This window comes from Gigantopelta aegis, chromosome 14, assembly GCF_016097555.1.
Source record: "Gigantopelta aegis isolate Gae_Host chromosome 14, Gae_host_genome, whole genome shotgun sequence".
NCBI classification, from domain to species: Eukaryota; Metazoa; Mollusca; class Gastropoda; order Neomphalida; family Peltospiridae; genus Gigantopelta; species Gigantopelta aegis.
Genome location: NC_054712.1, coordinates 41,418,503 through 41,435,672, shown reverse-complemented (window position 1 = coordinate 41,435,672; position 17,170 = coordinate 41,418,503). Strand labels below are relative to the sequence as shown.

Below are 17,170 nucleotides of genomic sequence, written 5' to 3'. Positions count from 1 at the left end.
CAATCAGTTGAATGGATCCACCAAGGTGGTTCGATCATGCGACGCAAGCACTTCAACCGACTGAACTAAATTCCGCCCCCTACTACAGACATTAACCCCCGCTGTTATTCGAGATGTTTGATACATATAGTTGTTTTTAAACACTCTTCACAATTAGCCAGTAAACACCGCAGACGTCAGTTACTATTTCCCGACAAACTCGTCTTCTTCTTTAAAGAGGTAAGAACATTTTTCAAGTGGGTTCATTTTGCTCGAAATATCCTCGCTCTTGTTGGAACACGTAATAAAACTCGTCGAAGATATTAGATGTCTAATTAGAGGTTTAATATTTTTTGGCGAACTCAATTAAAGCAAGATTTGGAACTCTTCTGACGGCGAATATCAAAGAGGGGAATTCTACAACATGGGAAATAACTGATGGGAAACATTTCCACTGAATTGTAATGGCGGGGCGTTTCTGCATTGAGTCACTATTTTAGGTGCTTAACGAACATTCTAAGGTCCCGGAACATTTCATTTGCGTTATAATTGAGATATTTAGTCAGAAAAACGGCACGAGCGAACAAAAACATCGCACTTACCGCCACCATTGATTGGCGTAGAAAGCGTTTGTTACTCTCCTCCACCATTGTGAGCGGCATCACCCCACTGGGTACAAAGTATGCAATTAGGTCTAGAAACATGCGATATCCGGCGTTTAGTGCATGCACACACGGCGCTCTCTGGATAATGTGATGAAACACTGTCAGCCGTGGGCCCATAGCAGACATATTTGTGTACAGACTGACGCTACAATGTCCGATATCTACTTTCACTAACGTCCGTACACACGAGTGGTGACGGGGGGGGGGGGGGGGGGGGGGCGGGTATAGAGTGTCGGGTTGGTAAGCGACCTTCATTTTGAACTATACCTCGTACCAGCAAATATTTAAAGTTTTTTTGGTCAATAATCCCAGCTGGGATTGAAAACAAAAATGTTTGAGAAATAACAAAAATGTTCTATTTTTGTATTTAATTTGTAAAAAACACATTGGATAAAATATAAATACAATAGTTATCCATATTGAACAATGTGTTTGCTCACAGTGTTTGAAATATATTTTGTAGATTTTAAAAATGTCATAGGAAGAAAACAAAACTTGATTTTATGCAGGTTCAGATTTATGAAACCAGTCTTGTTACGGCAGTCCTCCTAGCTTGCTATGGCATTCCTCAGTCTTGAGATGACAGTCTTCATTCTTGAGATGACAGTCCTCAGTGTTTAGATGACAGTCCTCAGTCTTTATAAGACAGTCCTCCTAGTTTTAAGATGACAGTCCTCAGTCTTGAGATGACCTTCCTCAGTCTTCAAAATACAATCCTCAGTCTTGAGATAACAGTCCTTAGTCTTGCGATGACAATCCCCAGTCTTGCGATGACAGCCCTCCTAGCCTTGCGTTGGCAGTCGTCTCAACCATGTGATGTAGGCTTGCTAGTCTTTAGATGGCAGTCCTCCTAGAGAAGTATGGAGCGTGACTGTCCAATAAATGAAACTCATTCCTGGGAACATATCGTGACGATCTTGTAAAAGCTTCCTTTAGACTTCGATCTGTGCAGGTATAAATCCTTGAATGCTTTTCAGATTTTACTATTTGTTCTAATTGCTTTTTTTTGCTTCAAATATATGAGAGATTGTGGCTTTGATTCTGGGCAAAACGAAAAACATGAGTATCTAACGATACTTGAACACATTTGAAACTACGGCTATTTGTTTTGTGAAATATGACTATGTGGACATTTGGTCGATCGATCCTTTAACCCACCTCGGGTGTTGACCCGAATCTCGCCCCTCTACAGGTGCATCACATGGCAGCAATTCATGGGAACATACATACAATACTTTGTGAAAACGTCCTTTGGACTTGGCCTTGTATGGAGACATGACTTTAGATGCGTTAATTGTTTAGTCGTACAGTTTTAATTATCTACTCTAAACGATTCAGTGCTAAAATATTTGAGAGATTGTGCTTCTCGCTGAGATAATGTGACAGAGCTCGAAATTCACAGGAACAGACAAGAAACGACGCTCACAACGTACAATATATAAACTAGTTTGTGACCATCAGTTCACAAGCAGTGATTGCTTTCATTTGTACTAATGTTTCAAATATATCGAGAATTTCTCATTTCAAGACAGGGGTTCAAAAATCCCATCGCCCGACGCCCGTGCCAAGTGGAATTTTCATCTCGGGCAAGTAATTATGTTAACTGCATATGCCCGATGGCAAGTGACTAATGTAACACCTAAAACCTTTTTTTAAAATTTTGTTACAAATCTCGGTAAAACCTTGGGAAAGAGTTCCGATCGTGCGAGCATTTACATAGCTCTAAGGATAACTAACCCTAACCCAAAATGCTGGAACGATCGGAACTCTTGCCAATGTGTTGACACACCAAAACTGAGAACAATGTGTTGAAAAGTTCGATAACAAATGTAGAGTCATTCCCCTTTTACTATCGACTAAGATCGGTAATTTCCGCCACTGAACGTTCGACTGAATTCATAAGTAATCGGTTCGATGATCTTCAAACTTAGAAATAACATCCAATACGCTTTACAGCTCATATAAAAAATAAAGTATACATGCCTTGTGTGTGCAATCATAATGTTTAATCCTTGCAAACATGGTAAATGAGATGGGATACAGTTTAAAATTGTCATATTCAAATTAAATTAGACGTTAATGTGGTTCCGGAATCTGCTCTTTGCAAATTAACGGGGGCGTAAAGCAAATTTTTAATTTCCGAGTTACTTGAACAGAGCATAAATATTATGAACTGTATGCTTATAAAGATTCAAGACATTTTAGTTTAGATATAATAAACCGTATAGCAGAAAATACTTAATGTGTTTCAGTACTTTGCAAATGTAAATCTACGTTCGTGTAAAATGAACGGGTAAGGTGAAGTCAGATTTCATTAGCCCTACGCCATAATCGTGATGGTGCGATGCCCTCTGAGCAAACATGAATAGATTAATTTTTTCTGCTTTATTAATAGTTTTTAACAAATAAATTATGTTCAATAAGTTAAAAATACAATGCTGCAATCGATGTACACCCCCTCCCCGGCTGTTGTTTACCAAGCCTGCACTACTTAAAAACATTTGCAAAGTAAAAGAGCTCATGTTTACTTTGAGCCCAGCCACGACTGTTTGCGAAATACTTTTCTCAGCTATTAACAGGGTAAAAACACCCCAGAGAAGTGTTTAGGGGCAAAATATGTTAAATAATATACACACAATAATGACACATGGGCCAAAATCCCTAAACATTTTCGAACCAATGCCAGCCATAAAAGAATGGCTCACGAGTGGAAAGGGATCTCACAACATCCACAGCCATACAAGTGGTCACTAAGGCATACATCGACACAATAATTATATTTAGACGAACAAGTGGACACTACCAAACAAATAACAAAGTTTAAATCAACAAATGGACACTATTTAAAAAATAAAGTTTAAATCAATAAATAGAGAAGACAGTTGATATTACTGGACAGACATATACATTTAGTACTTCCTTGGTAAGAGTTGTAACCTATTGGCAAAATTCTTTATTTGTGCAATTAAACCAATTACTTTCAAGATTATTACACTATTAAGCACTGTATTAAATTAAGTAGGAGTAACACAATTGGTTACCTTAAGAAGTATGGGCAAATGGAAAAATATATGGGGCAAGTGAATATCTGATTGGCCCTTCCCCTGTGGCAAGTAATTTTTGTGAAAATTTTTGAACCCCTGCAAGAGAGATAATTATAGTAGCTAGTGGGATTTTCTCTATTAGCTCTGTTGGTATAGCTATGGACTCTCGTACTGAGAGTCCGTGGTTCGAATCCCCTCGGTGGAGGTTGATTTGTCTATTGAATAGTAATAGTCATAAACTTTATCCACGTTTGTCTTCAATCTTCCGCCTTGCTGTAAAAAGAAGTTACATTAAAGTCTAATTAGGAGTCTAATTTCTAGAACTGCTTTTCATTGTCTAGCATTTGCTTCCAGCAGCAGAGATTGCTTCCTACAGCAGAGATTGCTTCCTACAGCAGAGATTGCTTCCAGCAGCAGAGATTGTTTTCTACAACAGAGATTGCTTCCTACAACAGAGATTGCTTTCTACAACAGAGATAGCTTCCAGCAGCAGAGATTGCTTCTTACAGCAGACATTGCCTCCTACAGCAAAGATAGCTTCCAGCAACAGAGATTGCTTCCTACAGCAGAGATAGCTTCCAGCAGCAGAGATTGCTTTCTACAACAGAGATTGCTTTCTACAACAGAGATAGCTTCCAGCAGCAGAGATTGCTTCCTACAGCAGAGATTGCTTCCAGCAGCAGAGATTGCTTCTTACAGCAGACATTGCCTCCTACAGCAAAGATAGCTTCCAGCAACAGAGATTGCTTCCTACAGCAGAGATAGCTTCCAGCAGCAGAGATTGCTTTCTACAACAGAGATTGCTTTCTACAACAGAGATTGCTTTCTACAACAGAGATAGCTTCCAGCAGCAGAGATTGCTTCCTACAGCAGAGATAGCTTCCAGCAGCAGAGATTGCTTTCTACAACAGAGATAGCTTCCAGCAGCAGAGATTGCTTCCTACAGCAGAGATTGCTTCCAGCAGCAGAGATTGCTTCTTACAGCAGACATTGCCTCCTACAGCAAAGATAGCTTCCAGCAACAGAGATTGCTTCCTACAGCAGAGATAGCTTCCAGCAGCAGAGATTGCTTCCTACAACAGAGATTGCTTCCTACAGCAGAGATTGCTTCCAGCAGCAGAGATTGCTTCTTACAGCAGACATTGCCTCCTACAGCAAAGATAGCTTCCAGCAACAGAGATTGCTTCCTACAGCAGAGATTGCTTCCTACAGCAGACATTGCCTCCTACAGCAAAGATAGCTTCCAGCAACAGAGATTGCTTCCTACAGCAGAGATAGCTTCCAGCAGCAGAGATTGCTTTCTACAACAGAGATAGCTTCCAGCAGCAGAGATTGCTTCCTACAACAGAGATTGCTTCCTACAACAGAGATTGCTTTTTTACAACAGAGATAGCTTCCAGCAGCAGAGATTGCTTCCTACAGCAGAGATTGCTTCCTACAACAGATATTGCTTCCTACAACAGAGATTGCTTTCTACAGCAGAGAGTGCTTTCTATAGCAGACATTGCTTCCTACAGCAGAGATTTCTTCCTACAGCAGACATTGCTTCCTACAGCAGAGATTGCTACCTACAGCAGAGATTGCTTCCTACAACAGAGATTGCTTCCAGCAGCAGAGTTCCTACTAATGAATTTGACGGGATGTAGTCCAGTGGTAAAGCGCACGTCTGATGTGCGGTCGGTTTAGAATCGATCCCCGTCGGTGAGCCCATTAGGCTATTTGTCGTTCCAGTCAGTGCACCAAGACTGGTATATCAAATACTGTGGTATGTGATGTCTTGTCTGTGGGATGGTGCATATAAAAGAACCCTTGCTACTAATGGAAAAAATGTAGCAGCTTTCCTCTGTAAGATTATATGTCGGAATTACGAAATGTTTGACATCCAATAGTCGATGATAAATAAATCAATGTGCTTTAGTGGTGTCGTTAACCAAAACAAATTTTAGCATCTTCTCGTGGCTCGGAGCCGACTGACTGCAGAACGAACCGGGTGCCGGGTTAATCTGGGTCAGGCGGTGCTCGGGTCGCTCCAGGTATAACACGAGAATCACTCGACGCGTGCGACTGAAAACCTTCCGTACAGACGAAATCTTATTGAATACCGCGAAGAAACGCCACACAGCTACCTGCTTTTATTCTGCACTCATTGAGACGTTTAATAAAGCACACCTAACCACACGACTTCCAGCGTAGATTCCCATGCGTCACCTGTTAGAAAACCAGTGACCCTTGACCTTTCACCGCCAGTGCACCGCGCCTCCACTACCCCGGGACGTTACGCCTGCGGGTTGGAGTCTCAAAAATGGTAAGTGCGCTCGAATAAAGGAGGAAAATATGTAATTAAAACCACAAAACAGTATTCTCAGTGAGAACGCTGTAGTAAGAGGCTCTATTTCGCAGTTTGAAAAAGATTCTTTGGAACATGAATCACCGACCACATTTAAATTACTCCGCAGTGGCAGTTTATTTGGCAATTAAATAAATCTGGCGGTATTCGGCTGTTCCTCACGACTGATCCGCGGCCCTACAGGGAGGCATGTAAAGGCGAGAAGACAAATACCAATCCATTAGGAAGCCATGAACAGGGTTTTTATAGCAATTTCCTCCCTCAGAAAGCAAGAACTATTATAAATGCCACAAGGGTTACGCAGTACGCGAAGGGTATGAATTGAAACACTTCCTGATCAACTCTGTGTCATACAGAACAGAAGAAAAAAAAATGAAAGGAAAAACACCTGTTGAATCTTGATATTGAAAAGTCAATCCAGAGGTTTTCCAGGTCAGCATTATTTAATTAAAAAGTTTATTTTCGAGTGCATTGGGGCGATTCTAAGGTGGATTGTAACCCGTAAGTTTGACATTAAATTTTTCCTTTTAAATATCACAATACATTATAAGTGATTATAATTTAGTACAAAAAAAACTCTACACTTTGTCAACCATTTCGAATATTTGTCAACCTGTCTTCTGACAGAATTGTGAACAGTTTTAATGCACGCACTGACACCGACTCCATTTCTTTGGCTCTGACACCAAAATAATTTTCTTAGGTTTTACAGTTGCAAACATATAACACATTTTGATGATGGGGTGGTAGGCATTTTTAAAAATAACCAATATGTTGTTCCTACCAACTTTAGAAGATGTCATCTCGCATCTTGATAAACTGCCAGTGCACCATGACTGGTATATCAAAGGCCGTGGTATGTACTACCATATCTGTGGGATGGTGCACATAAAAGAACCCTTGCTGCTAATCGAAAAGAGCAGCCCATGAAGTGGCGACAGCGAGTTTCCTCTCTTAATATCTGTGTGGTCCTTAACCATATGTCTGACGCCATATAACCGTAAATAAAATGTGTTGATGTTGCGTCGTTAAATAAAACATTTCTTTCTTTCTTTCTTGATAAACTGACCACCCCAAAGATCAACTTCAACCATAGTGACAGGTGGTTTACCTCAGGTGGTTTACCTCAGGACGCACTGCACTTCGTTTTACTGGGACGGGACGTATCCCAGTGTTAAAGTGCTCGCCTGATGTACGGTCGATCTGGGATCGGACCCCGTCGGTGGGGCCATTGGTCTATTTCTCGTTCCAGCCAGTGCACCACGACTAGTATATCAAACGCCGTGATATGTACTATCTTGTCTGTGGGATGGTGCATAAACAAATCACTTTCTATTAATGGATTTTTTTTTAGCGGGTTTCCTCTGTAAGACTATATGTCAAATGCTTGACATCCAATAGCCGATGATTAATAAATCAATGTGCTCTAGTGGTGTCGTTAAAAAAAACTAAAACCTTTTAACTTCTTTTTACTGGTTCTGCTATAGGACTGCTAGTAGTATACCGGTGTGAAGTAGTCCGTGAGTCCTTGGTTCAAAACCATACAGTGGAGATTACTGTATGATGCTGCAACTGTTACATGCACATGTATTCGCAGACAGCCCATGGCAGATCTTTGACATGTACTTCACAGCGTGCTTTGATCTTTAATTAACTACCAACAGGACGAGAAATCCGATCAAAGTCTGTCTGACTCGGAGCACAGCTGACAGGAACAGTGTCTCATCGTAACGATATCAAATTCAATCTCGGTAGGTCTATGACCCACTCACACAGCTGACGGGAAGCGTGTCCCATCGTGTCGATCTCAAGCAAAATCTAGGTAGGTCTGTGACCCACTCACACAACTGACGGGGACAGTGTCCCATCGTATCGATCTCAATCTAGGTAAGTCTGTGACCCACTCACACAGCTGACGGGAACAGTGTCCCATCGTAACGATCTCAATCTAGGTAGGTCTGTTACCCACTCACACAGCTGACGGGAACAGTGTCCCATCGTATCGATCTCAATCTAGGTGGTCTGTGACCCACTCACACAGCTGACGGGAACAGTGTCCCATCGTATCGATCTCAATCTAGGTAGGTATGTGACCCACTCACACAGCTGACGGGAAAGTGACCCATCATATCGATCTCAATCTAGATAGGTCTAGGACCCACTCTCACAGCTGACGGGAACAGTGACCCATCGTATCGATCTCAATCTAGATATGTCTAGGACCCACTCTCACAGCTGACGGGAACAGTGACCCACCGTATCGATCTCAGTCTAGGTAGGTCTAAGACCCATTCACACAGCTGACAGGAACAGTGTTCCATCGTATCGATCTCAATCTAGATAGGTCTATCATCCACTAACACAGCTGACGGGAACAGTGTCCCATCGTATCGATCTCAGTCTAGGTAGATCTATCACCCACTCACACAGCTGACAGGAACAGTGTCCCATTGTATCGATCTCAAACTCAATCTAGGTAGGTCTAGGACCCACTCAAACAGGTGACGGGAACAGTGTCCCATCATATCGATCTCAATCTAGGTAGGTCTGTGACCCACTCGCCGTAAATTAAATTCCACGTGTTCGCTTATTTCTTTCCAGCAGTATACAATCAATAGTCCTTCAAATAGTAATATCGGTTTCGTTATTTTAAATGTCTTACTATTACAAAACATTGCAAGTTGATTATTACAATGACGGCTCACTTCAAGAGATACGCATGAACTGTGTGCATGAATAAGTCGTACACGTACAATACATTACACTATAAATACAACACATCACAATATAACATATGTATCTATACCATAAAAATACCAATACCAAATGTAAAAACTACCATATTCTTAAGCATACAAAGTGCAGAAAAATAAATAAATAAGAAAATCAAAGTGTGTGTGTGTCTCTCTCCCTCCCTCCCTCCCCCTCTCCCTCTCTCTCTCTCTCTCTCTCTCTCTCTCTCTCTCTCTCTCTCTCTCTCTCTCTCTCTCTCTCTCTCTCTCTCTCTCTCAAAGAGAGGATGGTGCAATGACTACTTGATGAATATTTCTATTTCATATCTTTGTTTAGCGTTTTTCTTAAAATGGCTAATATTAAACTCAGCCCTTTGCATTTATAAATGAAATATTAGACTAAAAGTATTAACATATTATCTACATTAGTGTTTTCGTTACATCCAAATAAGACAAGATCGAGGATAAGTTTTTAGTTGAAAAATACGACTTAAGTAAGCACTAAAACAAACTACTCCAACACCTTTGAACAACATTACGTTCCTCGAATAATTGTACAATGGAGTATTTGATATTTTACAAAAGTACCTGCTTCGCTGTCAAGAAGTTTTAACATCTAAGGGTAAGTACTGTCAGTCAGTATTCTTTGTAATATCCTATATTAGGGTTCATATTTATTTTATGGCTCGTGTGGTTTAAAATGGTTGTTAAAACGTCTCCACATAGATTTTGGACCAATTGAGATCTAAAGAGAAATGATATTGCCACTTACATATAGCAGTAATTGGCTCTTACTACGAAGATAGTGTATAAAGCAATAACTTCGACCCTTTCGCCACAACGCAAAGTTTTCTTTGAATTGCAAAATCGCCCAAAAGGAATATTTGTCTCGACTTACAGAATTTTCAACTTCTTAAAATACTCTTTAACTGAATTAATATATCGGGTCGCTATTCACGTATAGATATAAAGCAGTGCAACCTGGATTAATATTTACGTAAAGAAACAGAAGACCCAAGTGAGTTGAAGACCTCCAGTGACATGTTGACAATAAAAAATATAACTGTCTGTCATTTTATTGTAATATTTGAGTGAAAGCTGACACGTCCACAGAAACTGCATAACAGGCATATCCTTGACAGAACCGACCTTGTTATTGGCTGCCCCATAAAGATATGTTCTTATACACATGCATGTTTCTTTAGTATCGCAGGAAATATCAATAACGCCTGTATATTGAACAGGTCCGCACAAAACGTCCATGACAGGTCCGCACAAAACTGCGGTGACAGCTCCGCACAAACTGTCGTGACAAGTGAATGGGACTATTTTCTTTCTCCAATTCAGCTTGAATCCTCACACGTCACGGTAATTGCCAGCGACATGAATACAGCTAATTAAAAGTTAATTAGACTTTGAAGTCAAGTATTATTAACTGTGGGTAACGGTGGCTCTCTTGGCATAGTCTCAACAGGTTTTTTTCGCACCCAATGAACTGCCATTGTGGAGACTGACATGAAAGCTAAGAAAAGGTTTGTCACCCGGGACGGGCCACATGACAGACGGGACAAAAACTCAGTCGACTACCGGATTAAAGCCACGGGACCTAATTTTCGGCAGAGGCGGGGCGTAGCCCAGTGGTAAAGCGCTCGCTTAATGTGCGGTCGGTCTGGGATCGATCCCCGTCAGTGAGCCCATTGGGCTGTTTCTCATTCCAGCCAGTGCACCACAACTGGAACATCAAACGCCGTGGTATGTGCTATCATGTCCGTTTGATAGTGCATACCAAAAGTAATCCCTTGGAAAAATGTAGCAGGTTTCCTCTCTAATTAAGACTGTATGTCAAAATTACCAAATGTTTGACATCCAATAATCGATGATTAATAAATACATGTGCTCTAGTGGTGTTGTTAAACAAAACAAACTTTAACTTTAATTCGTATCAGAAACCGTATATCTGTTCAAGACAGAAGTATAGTAGAAAATTCAGGGGAAAACCAAGTCTTGAAAAGGGTGGTGGTGGTGGCGGTGGAGGAGGGGGGTGGTGGGTGTGATCGAAGATCGATTAATACAATCAAAGTTGTAGACGTCTTTCCCCAAAATTAATTTATTAGGTATGTATGTAAACACTAAATCTGTGACAAACAGCCAATCAAATTAACATCAATAGAACTATATCTGCTTCGGTTTCAATTAGGTGTTTCTCTTAGCTATACGATTATCGGTACAGCACAATACTGACGATATAAAACACACGAGAGAGAATGCAGCAAGGAAATGCAACGTTAAGACAGTTGGCTGCTTTAGGCTACAATTTTAGTTCTTAAATCTTTAAAAAAAAAAAAACGTATTTTCGTGTCTATATTCTACTGACGTTCAAACACACCGTCGTGGGCTCACACCCCAGCTATCTGGGCTGTCTGATCAGAACAGTGGGTTAGTGGTTGGTAAGAGAGAGAGAGAGAGAGAGAGAGAGAGAGAGAGAGAGAGAGAGAGAGAGAGAGAGAGAGAGAGAGAGAGAGAGAGAGAGGTTGGTGTCGTGACCGTACAACTACCACCCGAGTCGTTACACCTGGCCCTGGGTTGGGGAGCCCAGTACCTACCAGCATTAAAGGCCGGTGACCTAACCACTAGACTACCGATACCGACAGGCGGGTTAAACAGAGCTCACCATTTGACCAGCAATGCTAATAATGTCACCACTTATACATGAAAACAAAACGAGCGACAAACCAAGACAACAACAACAACAACAACAACACTAGCGTATGACCAGGTGCAGACACACTGCCTGTGATAATTAAACACGTGTACCACAACAAGAAAGGTATTAACATAATATTTATTGTCCGATAATGGTACGACCGTCACATCAAAACGGCCATAAATCGCTGGAATAATGGCCAAGACTTAAGACACATCTGCGTTCGCACACTGACGCCCTACGTAGACGGTTTGCGAGCAAACCGATTTACGCATTGACTTCGCCAGGTGATAGTATACCCGCTTGACCCTATCACATAATGGGTGCCGACCTATAAATTATTATGCAATTTCTATGGAATATGACAAGATTTCACCACCAGCGTGTGACCGGGGTGCTATGTACCGAGACAACACTAATATTATTAGGTTTACGCTCGGCCAGAAAAGAGGTTTGTTTCCATTTCACGGTTTGTCGTTGCTGGCTCAATGACTCGGTGAATGTTTTGTGTTTAATGGGCAGATCACTGTTATACAGAGAGCTCTGCACCGCTTCACCCGCCAACCACTCATGGACATTTACATTTCCAACTAGCTTGTCGTGGTAGAAAAATCTACATTTTAGGGTTAATTGGTTTGTACGTAGATTTGGCTTCTTATGTATTCTGTATATACACAGTTCGTGTGACCAATATAAGAAAAAACATCTGGTCATTTTCAATGAGAGATATGTGTCCTTAAAACAAGACAAATAAAAACAATTGGTCACAATCATTGGGGGGGGGGGGGGGGGGGGGGCAGGAGGTAGCCCAGTGGTAAAGCGTCCGCTTGATGTCCAGTCGGTTTGGAATCGACCCTCCGTCGGTGGGCCCATTGGGTTATTTATCGTTCCCGCCAGTGCACCAGACTGGTATATCAAATGCGCGGTATTTGCTATCGTGTCTGTTGGATGGTGTATATAAAAGATCCCTCGCTACTAATAGACAAATGTAACGGGTTTCCTCTCTCTGACTATAGATCAACATTACCACATATTTGACATCCAATAGCCGATGATTGATAAAAATCAACGTGCTTTTATGGTGTCGTTAAACAAAACAAACTTTCTTTCCAATCATTAGGTGCACAGAACCCAATCTAATTAAAATTAGCTCCACTATTACATGTGAATCTAACAGCAGCCCGTTGGAGCTCATGTCCAGGTAACCCTTCATTCGACCAATCAAAACCTTACTTGCAAAATCATGCCAGTGATTTGAAAAGAATTTGAAAACATTCGGGATTATGCCGAGGGTATACGAAATGATTCGGGTGAATTACGAAGTGTGCCGGAAACTAATTGCAATATAAAATTTTATATAAAAGCCATAGAATCTGTTTATACTAGTATACAATCCAGAGTTTATTACTGCACTTTCCCTCCTGTTTTTTCAATGTTGAAATAGACCAACAAGTTCGCCTATTGCATAAATAGTCTCGCTCGATATATTTAGAATTTGTATGCTCCCGAATAACTCTACAAAAGGCGAAGTGTAATTGGTCGATATTTAAATTGTTATTTACAGATGAAATGTCACCTGGACATGGGAGTCCACGCAATGCTGTTAGATCTACTGGTAGACCAGTAGAGCTAATTTTAATCAGATTGCACAGAACCCTGCTAAGAGCCCATGCCAGTCACCAGTTACGGGCTGAAAACAACAACAACAAATATAAAACAAAAACTATACCAAACCAGTCATAGGCATATGAAGAAAGTTAAAAGTTTGTTTTGTTTAACAACACCATTAGAGCGCATTGGTTTATTAATCATAAAAAAAGAAATAAAAAATGTTTTAACGACACATTCAACTCATTTTATTTACGGTTATATGGCGTCAGGCATTATGGCGTCAGACATATGGTTACGGACAACACAGATAATGAGAGGGGAAACCGTCTTACACCACTCAGTTGCCTACTCTTTTAGATTAGCAGAAAGGACTCTTTTATATGCAGCATCCCACAGACAGGATCGTACATACCACAGCTATTGTTAGACCAGTTGCGGGGCACTGGCTGGAACGAGAAATAGTCCAATGGGTAGGCGTTGGACAGTGACAGCGATTGGGAGGTGGGGTAGGGAGACGTATATAACTACCCCCCCCCCCCCCCTCCCTGAATAGCTGTAACTAGGATGCAGCTAACACTGATTCGTTCGCAGACTGTGATAATGAACCGAATCCTATCTCCGTATATTCGGTACAGTCTCGTTTTGTCTGTGTTTTACAGATACGTACAGCACTTGGGCTGGTGTGAGGACAGACAGAATCCCACACAGTTGTGGGTGGTGCTTTACAAAGATGGCTATCTGCAGCGAAGATGAGTTTATTTCTCTGCCACACACGTCTGCGAGAGAAACACGAAAAATCTGTCATCCTGGTCTACTCCGTGCACCGGTTCGTCTGCGTACAGTTCGACTGGTGCTAGATATCGCGTTACGCATTAGTTTCAGGGTTATCAAGTCAAGAAAGCAACACAAATTAAAGACTGTAAACCGGTCACCAAATGTCTTACTTTAAATACAAGAAAGAAAGAAGGAAATGTTTTATTTAACGACGCACTCAACACATTTTAATTACGGTTATATGGCGTCAGACATATGGTTAAGGACCACACAGATATCGAGAGGAAACCCGCTGTCGCCACTTCATGGGCTACTCTTTCCGATTAGCAGCAAGGGATCTTTTATATGCACCATCCCACAGACAGGATAGCACATACCACGGACTTTGATATACCAGTCATGGTGCACTGGCTGTGACGAGAAATAGCCCAATGGGCCCACCGACGGGGATCGATACCAGACCGACCGCGCATCGAGCGAGCGCTGTACCACTGAGCTACGTCCCGCCCCCTTACTTTAAATACAAATGCAAATACATGTATATAGATATATTTTAGAAAGCTCATATTTTTCAATATTTAATAACATAAGAATTTCCTTTACTTTTACAATCACTAATCAATGAAAATACACACTTAGACTTTCTCGGATTCATTTTCCGTACCAGCCAGTGTCCTACGACTCTTTGATAAAGAACTGTTTTATGTGCTGTTCTGTCTGCGGGAAAATGCACGTGGAAAATTCCACTACTGCTAATGAAAATATACCCTATATCCTCTGAAGAATACGTGTCAGAATTACCAAATCTTTGACATCCAGTAGTCGATGTGCTCTAGTGGTGTCGTTAAAGAAAACAAGTTTTATTTGGACGCTTTCACAAGCTTTTACTTTTTTCTGTATAAAATACTATAATACGTATTGCAATAAAACATAGCATAATACACGGCCGTAGCTAGCAGGATGGGGGGGGGGGGGGGGGGGGGGGGGGGACAAGGGTGGTAGTTGCCCCCCCCTCCCCCTCCACCGAAAAGAATCCGGAAAAAATTATAGGAACTTAAAGAAAATTCTCTTCTCAACCGTTTAAGGAGTTTTATACTATTAACTACTCAGTTGTTTCCGCAAACAAAAAATCCTTGCTACGGCCCTGTAATAATTAAATTTATGACGGTAACGGACCATAACATATAATAAAAAACCCATAATATTTTGCAATGACGGAAGAGCATTATTTCGTTTTGATCCTAGAATTATTGACAATATCCATTTGAACTATTAAAGGTACACAGCCCGATTTAGACAAACGTTACAATAACGTCTGATGATAAACCAAGCACTAGTTGTGAGGAACGAAACACTGTTTGCATCTGTGGATGAAGTAGAGTGTCTTTGTGAACATGAATTGTCTGCAGAAACTAGTTTCCTGTTTCTACGAGAACCATCACGAGCTACAATCGACCAGAAACATCTCCAATGATGACAAATCAAATGTGGAACTGAGGGGAATACATTGTTTCCAGCTACTATCAAACTTACTTTATAAATACAGAATGACTACAAACCAATCATATGAAAATATGTTACAACTAAGTGAAAAACAAAAATCACATGTTATTCAACGGCTACAGAACATTGTTAGACAAAATATATTTAAAATTGGTAAAAGGTGCATGTACCTTCAATAAATTTGGTTCATTCTCAAAGTTCCAATACAAACCAATAAAACGAACGGATAAAACATCGAGTCAGCTGACTCATTGCTATTGTATACTGTTTGCCGATCCATTCCATTGTTTAAAAACTTTATCTTTAACCCTTGTGATCGAGTGTCGCACTAACCACAGGCAATGTATGTATACTGAGATACACAAATAACGCAATATGTATTTCACTGAATATTTTCTTATAGAAATGTCATATCATATACTTTAAGCATGCGAACAAATGACATATTGTTAACAGCAGTAAGCGAAAGAGGATTTTAGTCAAATCGCAAAAAAAAAGAGGAATAAAATGTGTTTGAAGCAAATAACATAACTGTCATATCAATTTGTTTTGTATATACGTTGCTTGCACTGGTCTCCCTACAAAAGCAACCTTTTGTTGTTTTCCTGTATGTTTTTTTTTGAATATGCTACGATACGTAATGCTGAGAAAATACCGTTTTATTTAATTTCCACCCGATTTGACTAATACCTTCTTTCAGTTACAGTTGTTACGAGTATCTCATTTGACCAATATCTTCTTTCAGTTACAGTTGTTACGAGTATCTCATTTGACCAACATCGTCGTTCAGTTACAGCTGTTACGAGTATCTCATTTGACCAACATCTTCTTTCAGTTAAAATTGTTACGAGTATCTCATTTGACCAATATCTTCTTTCAGTTACAGTTGTTACGAATATCTCATTTGACCAATATCTTCTTTCAGTTACAGTTGTTACGAGTATCTCATTTGACCAACATCTTCTTTCAGTTATAGTTGTTACGGGTATCTCATTTGACCAATATCTTCTTTCAGTTACAGTTGTTACGAGTATCTCATTTGACCAATATCTTCTTTCATTTACAGTTGGTACGAGTATCTCATCGAGTATCTCATTTGCACGCGGGGAGGAATTTAGCTCAGTCGGTTGAGTGCTCGCTTGAGGTTCTTGCGTCGCAGGATAGAACCACCTCGGTGGATCCATTCAGCTGATTGGGTTTTTCTCGTTCCAACCAGTGCACCACAACTGGACAAAGGCCGTGGTATTTGCTTTCCTGTCTGTGGGAAAGTGCATATAAAAATCCCTTGCTGCATTAGGAAAAATGTAACGGGTTTTCTCTGATGACTACGAGTCAGAATTACCAAATGTTTGACATCCAATAGCCGATGATTAATTAATCAATGTGCTCCAGTGGTGTCGTTAAACAAAAACAAACAAACATTTGCATGCATGCTTAAAGTCGCAGACACTAGTTTCAACCCATGAAAATAGACACCAAGTTTGTTTACTCTACAAACCTGTAACACATCTGGATCAATTTACAAAAGAAAGAAACAAAAGTCTCTGAAACTAAAACGGGGAAATCCCCTTTAAAAATAGACTGGAGCTTATCACCGAAACAGTTACTTCTCAGAAGTACTTGCATTCTGAAAAGGATGAAAAACTAATTTAATGGCATGAAAAACACCAGTATGACGATAGACACTTCGGATGTTCGGAAATGGATAAAGTAAACAATCAAATATAAGTAATATTTAACTTCAGTTGTCAACACGGGCTCTAGCAGTAAAAGAAAACACGTTGTAGTGTTTAAAACCTAGGATTTATCGC

The 17,170-nt window shown here is 40.5% G+C and overlaps 1 protein-coding gene across 1 annotated transcript; it reads left to right on the top strand.

The window, feature by feature from the left end:
* The first annotated feature begins 1,309 nt into the window (after positions 1-1,309).
* LOC121389260 lies at positions 1,310-5,004 on the top strand. Its single transcript, XM_041520858.1, has 3 exons — positions 1,310-1,436; positions 4,030-4,405; positions 4,638-5,004. The coding sequence occupies exons 1-3, from the start codon at positions 1,310-1,312 to the stop codon at positions 5,002-5,004; spliced, it is 870 nt and encodes a 289-aa protein (XP_041376792.1).
* The last annotated feature ends 12,166 nt before the right edge of the window (positions 5,005-17,170 follow it).